The sequence below is a fragment of the Tenrec ecaudatus genome, chromosome 1 (genome assembly GCF_050624435.1).
Source record: "Tenrec ecaudatus isolate mTenEca1 chromosome 1, mTenEca1.hap1, whole genome shotgun sequence".
Taxonomy (NCBI): Eukaryota; Metazoa; Chordata; class Mammalia; order Afrosoricida; family Tenrecidae; genus Tenrec; species Tenrec ecaudatus.
In genome coordinates, this window is record NC_134530.1 from 94,644,851 (window position 1) to 94,661,956 (window position 17,106).

At 38.7% G+C, this 17,106-nt stretch overlaps 1 protein-coding gene across 9 annotated transcripts in view; it reads left to right on the plus strand.

Annotated features, from left to right (window-relative positions):
• The window catches only part of MIER1 (MIER1 transcriptional regulator), a 67,405-nt gene extending 52,458 nt beyond the window's left edge, over positions 1-14,947 (plus strand). For 6 of the 9 annotated variants that reach the window (XM_075557265.1, XM_075557242.1, XM_075557249.1 and 3 more), the window contains 3 exons: positions 5,525-5,652; positions 10,447-10,628; positions 13,247-14,947. In XM_075557265.1, the coding sequence (XP_075413380.1) occupies positions 5,525-5,652; positions 10,447-10,628; positions 13,247-13,575 (639 nt within the window). In that variant the 3' untranslated portion in view covers positions 13,576-14,947. The remainder of the gene's footprint in view (positions 1-5,524; positions 5,653-10,446; positions 10,629-13,246) is intronic. The other 3 variants (XM_075557268.1, XM_075557244.1, XM_075557258.1) reach the window with 1 other exon arrangement.
• The last annotated feature ends 2,159 nt before the right edge of the window (positions 14,948-17,106 follow it).

Genomic DNA, 17,106 nt, shown 5'->3' on the forward strand with positions numbered 1-17,106 from the left:
GGAAAAGTGGCAGGGGTGTAGGGAGCCTGCTCTGTGTAAACAGATCACGAGATGAATGCTTGACTGGAGAGGACACCATGACATCGTTTTTTCTCTCTTGCAGAGCTGATTTGACTTTAAAGTCCTGGGGTCTTTGAAATTGGTGAAGCACACACTAATGGGTGTGTGTCCAAGAACTTGTCCAAAATTGTAACAGGATCTTATAGTCTTCATGTTTAAACTTTAGAGGGCTTTAAGACAACAATATTTACAATCTGTTTTAAGTCTGAGTGGTTGAAGCTAGATATTAAGTTTTAATTAGCTTTCATTTAAAATTTAATTTAGCCTTCTCTGCTCCCCCCCCCCCACTATCATGAACTAACTTCTACCTTACAAATATTGCTAGACCGCAGCATGTACACTGGTACAGATGAGAGCGTTCTACACATGGATCCAGGACAGATAAACCCCTCAGGACCTATAATGGGAGTAGTGGGGGGAAGAAAGAAAGGGGGGAGCAATCACAATGATCGATGTATAATTCCCCCCAGCCCAAGGTGACAAACAATAGAATCATGGGTGAAGGGAGACAGACAATGGTGTCAGATATGAAAACAATAATAATTTATCAAGAGTTATTGAGGGCTGGAGGGAGAAAAATGAACTGATACCAAGGGCTCATGTAGAAAGAAAATGTTTTGAAAAGGATGATGGCAACATGTACAAGCATGCTTTTTACACAATGGATGTATAGATTGTTAAGTAAGAGCTGCCAATAAAATTTTTTTTAATACCAAAAAAAATTAATTTAGCTTGCCCCTGAGCAAACTATTCTAGTATGTGACATTTATGAGGGCAAGCAAAAATTAGTGCTCCTGGGCTTCCAGTTCATACATGCATGGGTTCATTCTAGCCAAAACATGTTAAAACATATGGAGTGAAATTGCATAGTATGCTTCTTGTATCCACAACTTTTGATAATTCCATCAAAAGATGGGATCCGAGCATTCAAACAGGGCATGTGAAGTACTCATAGAGGATATTGGTCAGCTTCTCAGTCTACTGGGTGTATAATAGCCATTCAGAAGCACAAAGGGAGAGAGAGAATCCTGTGACCAAGAAAGAAGCACCACAAGTAGAGTCCATGGACGATCCTGATCTGAAGGGGAACACCTGTCTCTCTCTGGTCCTCAGGCTGGTTCTGTGAGGCAGGAAGTCTTAGCTGCCTTAGATCCTCAATGCTGTTCCTCTCCTTTGTCTCATGTTCTCCATGTTGCTGCCTGTATCTCCTTTAAAGACAGCATTCAAGGTTCTGAGTGGTGGCTTGTTCAGAAGCAGGTTGAAAGTATATGGGGTCATGCTTCAGGCTCTAGAAGTAGCCTGTCCCCAGATCTTTCTCTATACTGCGGTATGTGATTGGATGTTATTTAGTTTGATTTGTTTCAACACATTTATAATGCTTATATTTCACTCAATAAACTGAAGGCATACAACTTTTAAGTCCATTTTACACTTTATTTTGATGTACATTAACTCTAGTTGCATTTTTTTGTATTTGGCAATAAAAACAAAACAAAAGTTCACTGCCTTCTAGTTAATTCCGACTCATGGCGACTCGCAAGTCGCCTGCCCCTTTGGGTTGCTGCTTGTTCAATCTTGAGCAGAGCGGACCGCCTCATCTCTCATGGAGTAACTGGCGGCCTCGCGCCACTCACCTTGTAGGCAGCAGCTCAGCATGCCTCCCGCAGCGCCAGTAGGGCCTTTGTTAACTGGCAGATGATATATAACCAGGAAGAGAAAAATTGAGTTTTAGGATTTCAGATATCTCTAAGAAGACAATCAGTATTAAAGAAATGGAACTCTACCTCTTCTTTCTGTTTCCAAATCATCTCATAAATGCATATACTGCTAGGGGATGTATTACGCTAATGACTGTCATGTATATTTCTGATTTATAAATGTTGAAAGGAACATTGCAAGCAAGAGTTTTGTGTACCCATGCTTACATACAAATACTATTGAGCTAGACTCTGCTGCATTGCTTTCCTGCGGAGAGGACACCTGCACCGGCGGGAATGCCGAGTTAGCGTAGTTGGCGTCAGCAACCTGTGCAGGAGTGGTTTTGCGCTTCAGCTGTAGAGCCTTTCCCCACTGCAGTTCCAGAGAGAGTGACGCTTGTGACACGACAGGTATCAAATTGAAGGTAGTGGGAATAAGGCAGTCATTATGAGAGCAGATCGGCACATCTTTCTTCCAAGGTGCCCCTGGGTAGGTTTGAATCTCTTTGGTTAGGAGATGAGTGCAAACCATATGATCCACTGAGGACCCTATAATCTTATTAGGTGGCTTAGAAAGAAATACTCGTCCCAATAACAAGTACTAAAAAAAAAAGACCTTGATTTATTTATGAGTATTTAGGGTGGTAAATATCAATGCTTTAGGATAGAACTTGAGTTTAGCTACTTAAAGTAACAAACGAAACTCACTGCCGTTGAGTTGATGCTGGCTCATAGTGCCTCTGGGAAGAGCGCACAACTTCCGTGTGAGTCTCCTGACTCGCTCTGTGGGAGTAGAAAGCCCCAGCTCTCCCAAGGAGCCGCTGGCCAGTGGTTTCAAAGAGTGGACATGGCAGTTAGCAGCCAAACGTGTAACTACTGTGCCATCGGGGCTCCTTTAGTAAAGTGCAATAACCTTGAAAGACTTTATAGAGAAAGATGTTGCTCTAGGAGGCAGAATTATTTTTAAACCTTAATTACTACCATTCATAGAACAGCTTGAGACTTAAGTTTTGAAGATAAAGAAAGCAGAGAGGAAGAAAGGAAAATGTGGTAGGAAAGGATGGTGTCATCCACAGTTTTGTTTTTAATTTTATTGGGGGCTCATAAATCTCATCACAATCCACGCATCCATCCATTGTGTCAAGCACATTTGTACATTTGTTGTCCTCATCCTCAAAATATTTGCTTTCCACTTGAGCCCTTGGTATCACCTCCCCATTTTCCCCACACTCTCCTCACACCCCCTTCACAGACCCTTAATAATTTATAAATTATTATTATTTTGTCACGTCTTAACACTACCACAGTTCTTAAGTGCAGTCAGAGGCACAGGGTAGCCAGGAATTACTGGGCTAAAGTGACAGCATTTTCATATCAAACATTCATACAGATTTCTTCCCCCTATTAAACATCTCATTTTTATCTTATTTATATCAACCTTTCCAACTCTCCAAGTTAATTATCAAAAGGGGGATTTTTGCCAACATTATGTGGCCTGCCTTCTTAATTGAACATTATGTGAAGGGAGTTGTACAAATAAGTATAACACAGTAAGCCACAGGAATAATTTAGCAAACAGCATTCCACTGCTATCAAGTCGATTCTGACTCAGAATGACCCTGTGCCAAGTTTCTGAGACTGTAGATCTTTGTAGGAGCAGATGTTGTTATTGGTGCCTTTGAGTCAGTTCCGATCCAACAGAACAAAACACTGCCAGGCCCCAGCACCGTCCTCACAGTTATTCCTATGCTTCAGCTCCTTGTTAGAGTCTCTCTCGTCAATCCATCTCCTTGAGGTTCTTCCCCTCTTTGGCTGACTCTCAACTCTACCAAGCATTATGTCTTTCTCTAGGGACTGATCTCTCCTGACATTATGTCTAAAGTATGTAAGACAAAGCCTTGCAGTCCTTGTCTCTGCAAAGCACTCTGGTCTGTACTTCCAAGACACATTTATTTGCCATTTCCGTAGTCCAGAGTACTTTCAGTATACTTCTTCACATCACCATTCATAGGCATCGATCCTTCTTCAATCTTTTTATTCAGTGTCCAACTTACACATACATACGAAGCAGTTGAAAATACCTTGGCTTGGATCAGGCACATCTTGGTCCTCAAAGTAACATCCTTGCACTTCAGGACTCTGAGGAGATCTTATACAGCAAATTTACCCAATTGCAACACCGTTTGATCTCTTGACTGATGCTTACATGAGCACTGACTGTGGATCCAAGCAAGACAGAATCCCTGACAACTTCAAATGTTGCGCTGTGATGTTATGCACTGGACTGTGATCCGAAAGATTCGTTCCTCAAGGTCATTAGTTTGAAACCACCAGAAACAATTGTGGGAGAAAGGGCATTCTACTTCTTTTAATTCTTAGTCTTGGAAACCCACGTGTGGCAGTACTGCCCTACAATTTAACTATGAGTCAGCATTGACTCTAAGGCAGTGGTTACCTATTATTTGTCCAGTTGTAAAAATTTTGGTCTTCTTGACACTGAGTGGCAATTCATACCAAAGGCTGCAGGTCTTGATCTTCATCAAGTACTTCAGGTCCTCATTTCCAGCAAGCAAGGTTGTGTGATCTGCATATCTCTATTTGTTAATAACACTCCTTCTGATCCTGATTAAGTGTGGTGAGAAGATACGGCCCTGCACACCTTTCCTGATCAGAAACCATTTGCTAGTTCTGTTTTCATAGCTGCCTCTTGATCTGTGTACAGATTCCGTAGGATCATGATGTAGTGTTCTGGACTTCATTCTTGGAAAGGTTATCCATAGTTTGTTATGGTCCACATAGTTGAATGCCTTGGCAGTGTATCATGAGAGCAGCTAGTCTCAGCTTGCTCCTTAGGAATGACTAATGGGCTTAAACCACTCACCTTTCTCCTTACCAGTCCAATATTACCTGACAGTGCCAATAGGACTCCTAACAGCATTAGTAGTGAAAGCTTTTAATTCATTGGGGAGTATTTTAGCCTGCCTTGAAAGTAAGTTAAATGAGTAGATTGCCATTAGGAACAGGAAAATAATCTTTTGAACAGGATTTGTGTTTGTGAACTGTATCTAACATTAACTTTGGAACATTTTCAGTAGAGGACGTTATTTTTGTTTTAAGTAGATCAGGTGGTGGACATCCTTGATAAAGCAAACATTGAATACCAGGCCCTGCTGCCATTGTTGTGTATTTCTCTCAAAGGGAATTTATAAAGAATAGCTTTCAACACAGCTGTTGCAGTGTTGTTACTGAGAGCTTTCGGTTATCCAATGGGATAAACAATTAACTACTAATGGAAAGTTGTGGTTTAAATTCACCCATTGACTCCACTGGTGAAGAGACCTGGGTATCTAATCCCATAAAATGTACAGTCCAGAAGAAACCAATTAACCACAAACCTGCCATGGAGTCATTTCCAACCATGCTAATCTGTCACGTGGGGTGGCTTGGTGTGAGTCATAATTGACTTCATAGGCCTAACAGCAACGTTAACATTGTCATTAAGAAACATGCTAGGAGTCCCTAATAAAATGTAAAAGAAGAAAAGAGAAAAAAATGATTAGGGCAAAGACTGTACAGATGTGCTTTATACAATTGATGTATGTATATGTATGAACTGTGAAAAGAATTGTATGAGCCCCAATAAATTAAGATTTAAAAAAAAAAAAGAAACATGCTAGGTATATATCTAGTCTTCAGAGGTTTTCATGACATGATTCCTTTAAAATAAAAAGAATTCATCTTAAAAGCAAGTTTTTTGTTTCTTACAGGTTCGAACAAGGTCAGTTGGTGAATGTGTAGCATTCTATTACATGTGGAAAAAATCAGAACGTTATGATTTCTTTGCTCAGCAAACGCGATTTGGAAAGAAGAAATATAATCTTCATCCTGGTGTAACGTGAGTTTATTTTTTCTTGTAGAGCCAGGTTGTTAAACTTTCAGATTTTCTTTAGAGAAATAGGAATTTTAGAGTCTTGCTTTATATTAATAGGATAAAAGTTTGCATTAAATATACCATATATTGACATCTCTTCATTGGATAGGGTATTTAGAACACTGATAAATAGACTTGTAAAATCATTGTAAACCACAATTCAAATGATTTGAGACCATAGAAATAACTCTAAAGCAAGAGGTGTAGGTTTCTATGTGGAGTAGAATCTACGGAAGAGCCGTTCTGAGAGTGTAGGACTCTGTTAAATTTTAAGCCTTGTAAGGCAGCCATAGAGATTTTTATGTCATGTGACTTTGAAAGCCGTTGGAAGGGGAGAGAAGAGAGAACAACTTCTACAACGTTAGGGCTACGTGTCTAGTTGGACCTTCGTTTGGAGGGTGAAAGATGAACCGTTTCCCTTATCCGATCTACTTGAGCCTTAGAACCAAAATAAGATTAGGATATAAATGACATAAAGGGAAAAATACAGACACAGAGTAGATCAGGTAAAATCATATTCTCTGTTTGGGTTATAAGCTTTTTGTAGAGTGCAGGGCTTGTACATAACTACTTCCTGTTTCCCGGTTTTCTCAAAGCCTTTCTTCGACACCAGGCGATACTCAGTAATTAGCAATGTCGCTTTAACTTAACTCCCACTGATGCGGGCTCTTATTATATCCATTATTTATGCGAGATGGCTAAATATCCAATGCCTTTTTCATGTAACAAGTTCTCCTAGCCTCCTTAAGTCGTGTTTTGGATTAAAAAATCCCTCTCGCCCCCACCCCCCCCAATTTGTTACTATAAACACATAAAGTAGTGAACTCATTTTCTTAACATGCATTAGTTTTAAAATGCTCTTGGATTGGTGCTCAGGCAGAGTTCACTGTATGTACTATCCTTGCTTAGCCCCTATTGTTTACAAAATAATGTAAATGTAATGCAGAAAATAAACACTGATTTGGTCAGTGTGCACCAGGGAAAACCTTCTTACTGTTGGCTGAAGAAAATGCATTTGAAACGCTCATTTATGTGCATATTTGACTCTTTTTCAAATACCTGGGTTAGACTTGAACATTGTCTCTATCGGTCACTTCCGTGTATGGTCAAACACTGAAGCCTGAGGTAAAATAATAGAAATGAATATGTTTGCCCTGAAATCATGGGGCATTGTATACAGTATGCCTCATGCCTTATTATTCAGTCCTTGATAAAGTGGAATTTAATATATAGCAGTATCCCAAATTTTATGATTATTTAACTTTTTCTATATTTTTATTGATAGTGTTAAGATGTGTGACAAAATAAAATGAAATATAACTATCCATGCTGCAGAATATATCTTAAAATTTATTCACATTTTCATGGAATTCTATAGGAAAAAGCAGTAGTAACATGTTTTATTTTTTCCACTTATTTCAGAAGTAATGTTCACACGTGAACTAGTCGGTCTGTCAGCAGCAGCAATGAGAACATGAGCGTTGCCGTGCTGGGCCAGGCCCGTGGTCACTCACGTTTCTCTTTCAGAAAGGAGCACCACAGGAAGTGTTGGGGGCTGGCTTAGCTGCGCCTCTGTGATGTCAAGCGCAGCAGGTTAGGTAGGGATGGCCGCCGACCGTTCTAGCTTCTTTAAGTAACCGCTACATAGTGTGTAAAGCTAAACACATTTATAACCTTTATTCCTCCTAAGGTTAAGAATTCTGTAGTCCATGTAGATTAGACGTAATCGCCTATCTGTCTTTTAGTCTTTAACTGTTAACAGTTAATCGTGATCTCCTCGTGTTAATGATTTGAAGTGAGGCAGGGGTGGTGGTGGGAGGCTGTCCCTTCCTTCTAGGGAAGAATATCATGGTTTTCTGGACATCAGTTATGCGTGTCCTATAAAAATTTTAAACTGAGAATACTGTAGTTCCTTATTCAGATTTTATTCTTTTTGGCTATTTTATGTTTTCTATAACAAACAGTAGCTGGTACTGTGATTTTTTTTCCAGATGGGAGGAAGCATGGTTCCTATAGTCAAGGAGTTATTTTTCTGGTGGGCTTTTTGGAGCCTTCTCTTTCTAGTAGTTACACTTGAGGTGACTGTTGTTGGGTGCCATCGAGCCAGGCCCAGCTCACATCAACCCTGTGTGCAAGAGAACCAAACACTTGTCTGGCCCTCTGCCAGCCTCACAACTGTTGCGTGTGAGCCCACTGTTGCAACCACGGGGTTGATCCAGCTTGTTGAAATGACTGTGCAAAACAGTAATACTTTTTTTTTAGAAAAATAGGGAATTTTATTATTAGGGTCAAAATCAATATTAGTTTAGAGTACATTACCCTAAAAGTTATTGGCGCTTATTTATTTTCTTTTAAAATGGTTACTGTGTGTTTGTTCACTCAAATGAAGCACATTTGTCCATTTACTTCTACATGAGCAAACCAAACCCCAAATTCCCTGCCATCGGGTCGATTCCGACTCATATATTCTGCAAGACACAGTAGATCTGCCGCTGTGGATTTCCTGTGGGAGTAGAAAGCCCGTCTTTCTCTTTGTACATTCGAGGGAGCTCTAAGAAGTTTGAAGAAAAAAATGGGATGAAAAGATAATGGAATAGTTCCATGAATTTCTTAAGAGGTCCTTCATACACCTTTAATAGATCCTACGGCAGCCTCTCTCTGCTTCCTTCCAAGAATTTGAAGCTGTATGCGAATAATAGAATTCACTGTACACTGTTTATTCTTCCAAAGAATTAAAAAGAATAAAAACTTTAAAATGAATGGACTTTACGTAACCTAGCGCTGCCCCGATCTTCTGGAGGCTCAGCCTCACTCCCTTTCTCTTTCCCTCAACATTTGTATGGCACTAATCAATGTGTAGATATATGACATCATTCGTGACACCATAGGTATACTTGGAAATTGATAATAACTTTAATATGTAATCAACTCCAGCTTCCTTTGTTTGGCTTTCAACAGCCATTGTCCATTCTCACCATACCAAATTTCCCGAAATTCCTCCTCATGTATCTTTTGTTGTGAAGTCCTTTTGGCATGTTTTTTTCTACTTTGGTATGCTTAATATGCACTATCCAATTTGTTAGTTAATTTCAATTTTCTATTTGTTAGTTTTGTTTCTTAGGAACTATTGGAAACTTCTCAAGGTCAGGTACCACATGCTTCCATTTATTATAATTCCATAACCCAGGGGGTTCTGTTGCCATTGCCACTGATTGAGATCTCATAGTGACATCGTCTAAGACAAGGTTAAAACTGCTTTATAAAGTTTCCAAGACTGTTCTCTCCCTCTCCCCTGACGGTGCTGTTGGATAAGCATTGATCTGCTAAACTCCAGCCAACGTCAGCAGTTGAAACAGACCAGCAAAATTGGAGTCAGGGAGGGGGTGGCTTAGGCTGTCTGTCTGTTCCCATAAAGATTTTTACAGCCTCTGAAGCCCTATGTAGGGTCTCTTCTGAGTCAGAACCAACTCAACGGCAAGGAGCTGGGTTTTATTATTTGTATTTTTGTTTATTTTATTTTAATCTATAGAACATCTTTCTCTTTGTTGAGGGACTGGTAGATTTGAACTGTTGATGTTTTGGCTAGGAACCAAGCACTTACCTGAGTGCTACCAGTGTTTTATTCTAGTTTAGGAATTGGCAAATAACTATTTAGAACTTGCACGTAGTGAGATACCTGTTGAAATTTCTATACTGTTATTGCAGGAAACAGTAATTTATCAGATGGGCGTGATTGTGTTCTAATGAAACATCCTTGAACAAGGAGGTGACCAGCCCATGTACAACAGTTCACTGGCTCTTATTCTAGTGACTTAATGACACTTTATAGTTTACAAAACACTTGCGGACACATTTCATCAAACAACCCAGTGGGTAGATAATGTATGATTATCTGCATATTATAGGAAAAAAACTGAACCTCAGAGAAACAGGTATTAAACTCAGATGTTTAACTCCAGCACTGTGTCACTTAACACTGTCTTCACAGACCATACTGCAACAACGTCTGAGGGACAGAATGATAGCTCACCTATAATGAAATCCTGACAATAAAACCTACAGATAAGTCCAAGTACTTTGTGAGCATATTATATTTCACCCCAGGATAACCGGGAAAAAAACAACCAAACTCGCTGCCACCGAGTTATTCTGACTCATAATGCCTCTGTAAGATAAGGTAGAACTGCCCCTAGGAGCTTCCCAGACTGTCGTTTCAATCAAAGCCTTCATCCTTCTCCCAAGGTGGTTTCAAACTGCTGACCTTGTGGTTAGCAGCTAATGCCTAACTACTACACCACTAGGGCTTCTTCACACTGGACCAGAGCAGTAATTTTGAAGGTATCCAGGTTTACGGAAGTGGTTTATCCTTTTTCATTAGGTCCAAGTTTGTCTGTCAGGTTTTTCCTCGAGTAGGCATTATAATTCCAATTTGTGTCTGTTCAGAAATCTTTTTTGTACTCATTCCGAGGACGATGCCACCCCAATTTCTTCATTGTAGATGCTCTGGTGTTTGTTAGACCACTTGAAACATACAATTTTCATAGGTTTCTAAAGTTTGCTAGCCTTTGCTTTTTTTCACCCCCGTACATGTAACCACAGGAAGTTTTCCGTTTAAGTGTTCTTATCTTGGTGTGAAATGTAAGTGAAAATTTGATACATTTGTTAATTGAAGCAATTTAAACTTGACCTTAACTAATTTTAATTTTCAGCTTTTTTAATATGAAAAAATAATTGGTTCATATTGTTTTTAATTTTAAGGGATTACATGGATCGGCTTCTAGATGAAAGTGAAAGTGCTGCGTCCAGTCGAGCACCGTCCCCTCCTCCCACTGCCTCCAACAGCAGTAACAGCCAGTCCGAGAAAGAGGACGGCACTCTAAGCAATAGCAATCAAAATGGTGAGCGACTGAAGAAGCACTGCGGCTTCCCCCCTACGAAAGGTGCTTTTCTGTCAGTGACCTGGGAAATCAGTTTGAGTTTCTTTTAAAATTCCAGAGCAGACCTCAAAATAATTGTAAATATCCAGAGGAAACTTACATAATTGTAGTATGCATCCAAGGGGGCTTTAAAAAGTTTGTGGGGAAATGTAATTAAAAGGTAATGGAATTTTTCCAGTCCCTTGGTATTTATCAGCACATACATAATATAAAGTAATCAGAATTCCCATTGATATCACTAAAAATATCTTTAAAGTCTTGTACAATTAACAGTGATCATTTCTTTTAAGGAATTTGTTCTTTTAGGCAGTATGTGTTTTTTGCTTCACTGGGATACCTGCATATAAATATTGCTGTAGAGAGCAGCTAAAGTAGGCTTGGAAAAGTTCATGGGAATAAGTGAATGAAAAGACAGTACAATTTCCCAGCTCTGGTGGAAGCCCCTTAACAGTGAGCCAGACCTTTACTAATAGTCAGCAAGACCCGGCCTTGGCCGACACTACTTTGGTGCCTACTTGGATTAGGGTGAACTTCCTGAGCAACACCCTTACCAAGCAGAAAAGAAATAAGCCCGCCCTTTTCAGGTGGAAATTGATGGGCTCGTCCTGCCCACCTGTGTTCTCCTGCCCCTTCCCCCCCCCCCCCGCCCCCCCCCCACACACACAATGAACAGTATAAAAGATCTGACTTTGGTCGCAAGCAGGAACTGCAGTAGTGGGTACTCTTTGTACATTTGCTATAGCCTCTTTTTCCCTCGCTGCTTCCCTTTAAGCTCAGAGGGAATTTAGACCCACCCTTAGCCACTTGCCGGTCCAAGAAGATTCATTGACATGACAACTAACACCAACCACAGCGGAGATTCTGACCTATGGGCAAAGTGGAAACTTAAGAAGACAGAATTATAACTATTTGTTTTCTGCTGTTCACACCACCAAAGAAATTGTTAAATTAGCTCTACCTTTTTATTTTCTGTTTTTTCCTTTTTATTTTCTTAAACCACTTGTTTCCAGGTTTTCCAAGGAAAGGAAGGAATTGCCCAACCCATTTTCATTTTGTAAGGGTCTTTAGTTTGTGCCTTGAAATCTTGTGATTATTCATTACCTAATCACAATCTCACCCAGTTCTTTTGGCCTTCTAGTACAGGATGTCAGATTGTATGTGATCCCCATGTGCAGTCATGGGCTGAGCACATTTATATAAGTGCAGACTTAAAATAATTAAATTTCAACGATTATCAGAAGCTTGTTCTGTGTTTTACATTGTTGTGTGTCCCTTTGCATCCATTTTGCACACGGCGGCTATCCAGTGAAGTCCAAGTGCCCATGTGTTTTTCTTGGCTGCAGTCTTAAAGGGTGCACATCTCCAGGTCTTCGGGCCCAAAGAGCCTCTAGATGAGTGGGAACGATAGACAGACCTTTGTTTGGCAGGGTACCGCGGCACCCCAGGCTCCCTCAGTGTTGTGTGCCGTTGCGTCTCGTCGTCTGCTCTGTTGGGACCCTTCAGCTGTATGTAGCTTTCATTAGAGTCATAGTCTTAGTTTGTGTCTACTGCTTAGCATCTTCAGGTGTACACCCGGGCAGTAAAGCTTGATTTAACATTATGGCGGATTATTTCATTGTATCTAGACAAATAGTAGTGTATGATCTTTGCTTTTAAGGCCCATCACCTTAAAAGTTTACATTAAACATACAAAAGTCATGAAGGCTTGACTTTATGTGGCAGTAGAAAACTTAACCCTAAAACGCCTGAATTTTTAATTTAAGGGAAAAAAAATTTTTGTTTTTATTCTTTACTTTCATAGTTATCAATATATATTAATATATACATTTAATTAAGTGTTGCAAAAACATCATGCTCAGCACTATAGGGCTAAGGTATAAGAAAAAAACACACTGCTTTTACATAGAACATTATAGACCTTTTACAAAGTTTTCAATAATTTATATGTCAAACCAAAGCCAATCTCAACACAATTCAGTCCATTCTGACTCATGGCCACCCTAAAGGGCAGGCTAGAAGTGCCACGGTGGGCTTTTAAGGCTAAATGTTTACAGGCTAGAAAACTCATCTTTCTGCCATGGAGATTTTCAAACTGCCGTTGTTGGCCGCTGTCACTTCCCCATCAGCAGCTCACCAGCGGCCCAGAGGGAGAAAGCTATGGGACTTCTACTCACATCAACCATCAGAGTCTTGGAAACCCACAGCCACAGTTCAACCCTGCCCTGTAGGCTCACCGTGAATCAGAGCTGACTTGATGGCAGTGAATTTGGTTTAATTTATAGGTAACTCTGCTTAATTCACCTTACTTAGGTTGCTGGATCCAGTATTTATTGTTGTCATATAATAACAAATTAAATGCTGAATGTACTCCAAATTCCAGTCTTCGATCTTAACTTATATTTCCATATTAAATTGTCACAAAAGCTAATGAAATTTGTTCTTTTCCTCACATTTATAAGCCTGGGGTACAGTGTATGTCCCTAACAGCCTGTGGGCCCAACACAGCTGGAAATCAGACTCTGTTTATACACTTCTATATCACTTCCTTGATGAAAACTGTTTTACAATACTGTACAAATTCAGCTTTTTGGTCAGTTTCTTCTGTATCTTTTCCAACTTAGGTGTCTCATCTAATGGACCAGGTGAAATATTAAACAAAGAAGACGTAAAAGTTGAAGGATTACACGTTAATGGACCAACCAGTGGAAATAAAAGACCACTTCATACAGATATGGATTCTAATGGTTATGAAACCGATAACCTTACCATTGACCCAAAGCTTGCCCGTATGACTGCACGAAATGAGAACGATTTTGATGGAAAAAGCGAGAGACCTGCTAAAAGGCGAAGAGTAAACAGCAATGGAAAAGAAAGTCCAGGTTCTTCTGAATTTTTCCAAGAAGCAATCTCGCATGGGAAATTGGAGGAACTTGAAAACTTAGATGACTAAATTTTTGACCTATTTTACTTTCTTTGGAGTAAATCCTGATGTGACACAAATTTTCAGGGTTGATGGGTTACCTTAAAGTTGATTTCCTTGAAACAGCTGTTTAAAATTTGAATTAAGCCTAACTTTAGGAAATAAGATTTCATAATTCTATCTTTTGCAGATTTTATTTTTACTTTAAAACTATCAAAGAACCTTTAAGGCTATAACAATTACTTAAGTAAATTTGAATTTAAAATGTACCTTTGCACTTGCTGTACTAATAGTATAAAATTTCACTTGCAAGGTACTTTTTGCGTAGTTTCATGAAGGGGGGGGGAACCTTACCTTCAGATTTTTACTTAACACGGTTTTTCTGAGTTTCTTGACTTAAATAAGACACCTTTTCTCACCATACAAATTGAGTGTCCTCATTAAGGAAACCCTTGTGAATCCTGAAAGTTATGCTAGCATGATTTTTTTATATTATAGAAGTTTAAAAATAAACCAAGTCAGGTTTGTATATGTAAAATTGTTGACATCAATGATGTCTCTCCATATTCTTATCTGGGCTTAAGAAATACATTCTGTATTTCTCCAGATTCTTTGTAGCCTTTGAAAGATTTTTACAGTACATATGTCTTGACTGAGCTGCCCTTTCTTAATACAAAAGCTTGTATACTTTTCTTAACTTGTACAGTTGGTCAACTTTTATGCAAGCAATTGATATTCTGTCAGCTTTCATTTTATTTTGCTAAGGTTTTTCTAACGAATTTTTAAGTGTTTTGTGTAGTAACTAAGTCATATTTCTTATCCAGGTGGACACATTGAAAAGATTTGTGAAAAAAATTTTTTTCTCCAAATTTCTACTTAACGAAACAGTTTTGAGAATTCTGAAATTAAGCATGATTATAGTTCGATTTACATTTGCTATAATTTTCAGTTATTTTTGAAGCAAGATAAGTGTAATGCCAGCTTAAGTGTGTGAACGTATCATGCTGACCAGAATTCTGTTCACTTATTTTTATATACATTAAAAAATTCCATTTTTGCATTAAACGGGAAAAGGTCAAGCAAGTGAGACCTAGATATTGGCACCCACAAGGAGTAAACATTGGCAGGCAACAATACTGATTTCATGTAAAGTAAGTAATGAATTTAGAAATTTTTCAAACCTTTTCAGATACGATCCTGTTTTTCAGAATTGATGGTTTATTTCAAAAATCCAGATCTAAAGTCTTTATAAGTACAGGTTTTAAAAGAACTGTAAGTTGCGCAGCCTCCACGGCTATGTTTGGTTATGCCAGATTATTCATGAGTGTAGCCTTGCAAGAGTGCCATTTTATTTTTAGTGCAAAATTCTTAATAAAAAATGTAGTTTTATACAGCTGATAGACCAACCTATATCTGAACTTTTATAAAAGATTAACTATTCTTGTTTTTATCACATAGGCATACACCAAATGCTTCTCTGTCTGTTCATTTTTCAGCCATCAGTTCAAGAGCCAATGCCTGTTTAAGAGCGAACTTCTGTGGTTTGGTTTTAACGGCTCACCTAACGCAATTGAATGAGCTTGCACAGCGAAATGAAGGTTTAGGCATTATCCCCAGGAAGTATTACTACTCACATAGGTTCAAACCGCTTCCCTTCACTGATGTGAACAACTTATTTTCCCCAAACAGTGTTAAGAGCCACTTTGCAACACTTCATAAAATGTACATTCACTTATCCAAGTAAATCAAAGTTTTGGGTGAAAGTGTTGAAAAGCCGTTTTTTGTTTCGTTTTGTGTTGCTTAAAGTGTTAATTTATCCAGAATGGCAGTAGCTTTAGCATATTATCACAATCCATTTTTGAAATCAAATGTCAAATTATATCGAAATCCAAAGTATCCTATGTCTATATCAAAGATGGTGTGTCGAAATGTTTCATTCAAAAGGACGGTGGTGCTGTGCTCTTTGGATTGTTGCAGTAGAAGAGATGCCATTTTCACATTATTTAAAAGAGGCATTTCGTTTGCTGGTTTATGGACTTCTTGCAAACATTACAAAAAGATTTCTAGTCAATGCTCAAGCATGTTTGCAAATAAGGCACAGGTATACATGTTGAGAAGTTTTACTTTTTAAAGTGTGCTTAATGAAGGACATTCCACTGTTAGACTACATCATGCCCAGATTTCCAAATATTCATTAACGTTTTGTGTTTATACAGGTATTTCCTACAGTACTTCGTTCTTCATAATGCAGCCACTATACCTTGATAGGGCATCACACTAGAAAGCTACCGTAATATCATGAGTTTAATTCACTTTAGATTGAGTCCGTGTCAGAACTCTTGATCAATTGAATTGGGAAAAGAAGGCTTTGTTAATAGTTCATCACCCTCACCCCGAATTCTATCCCCAGCAAAGCACCATCATTTTCCTTTGGAATGGTTTCCTGATGTGTCTTCAAATGGAGTACAGAATCTGCAGTTCAGTTCAACACACATCTGTTGAGCTTTAAAATATATTTGAACTGATATTTAATAGACATTTAAAATTATGAATTAGATGTTTAAAATTTATGCATAGTAATTTTGCACTGTAAAATAATACCCTCCCAGCTCCTTTTTTGCCATTCTGAATATGCTTATTAAAGTATTTTTAAAATATATTGTCTACACAATGCTGTCTGAATGATTTTCATTAGATTTATTAAATACACTTTTAAATATATATTTTAAGTTAGTGTGATGAACGTTTACAATGCAAATATATAACCTTTTTCTTTTAAAAGTCATAAACATATTTCATGAAGTTGTTTTTCAGTGGTTTCCGGCCCCATTTTACCTATCTTGGGTGAATTTTTGTCTGCTTTTCTTTGACCCACCTACCACCTAGAGAGAGATCCAGAGAGATCACTTAGTCTCTGGACCTCTATTCACCTTGTTTTTCTTCCTCTGGACTCTATATTAAAAATAAATGGTTGGTTTTGCATTGCAGTGTTTTGTAGGAAGTGTGTCGTGCATTTGGTTTTGTTGCTGTCGTGGACAGTGAGTGGGCATGCCCAGTGACAGGCAGGGTTAGGTTTTCATAGCAGTAGTCAGATGCTTGCTGGTGCCCCTGCGAGTGTAACTGTCGATGCACGTCTAACACTGCTCTCCCAAGTCAGAGACTGAGAAAGAAGGGAAACAATCACAGCATGTGGAGGAACTGGGAGGGGTGTGGATAAAAAGGCTGGAAAGTCAAATTTGTGTAAGGCATGCATTAAAAGACAGAGACTTGAGCAGGGCTGTCCCTGCATAACTACCTGCAAGGGAGATGGTGCAGGCAGAAGCTCTGCTGAGTTTGGAAGGTAAATGGTTTTTATAGGGTTGTTGTCAGTCAAGAATCAGTATGTTTCCTGGTTGATGCAGCCAAGCGTTTTTTGTTTTGTTTTTGTAAGTTTGTTTTACCAGTTTTTTTGGCATGTAATCCACATACCATGCAATTCAGTGGTTTAAATATATTAAAGAGTTTTATAATCAGTAATCCACTTTAGAACATTTTCTTCATTATTGTATTCATAATTATTAG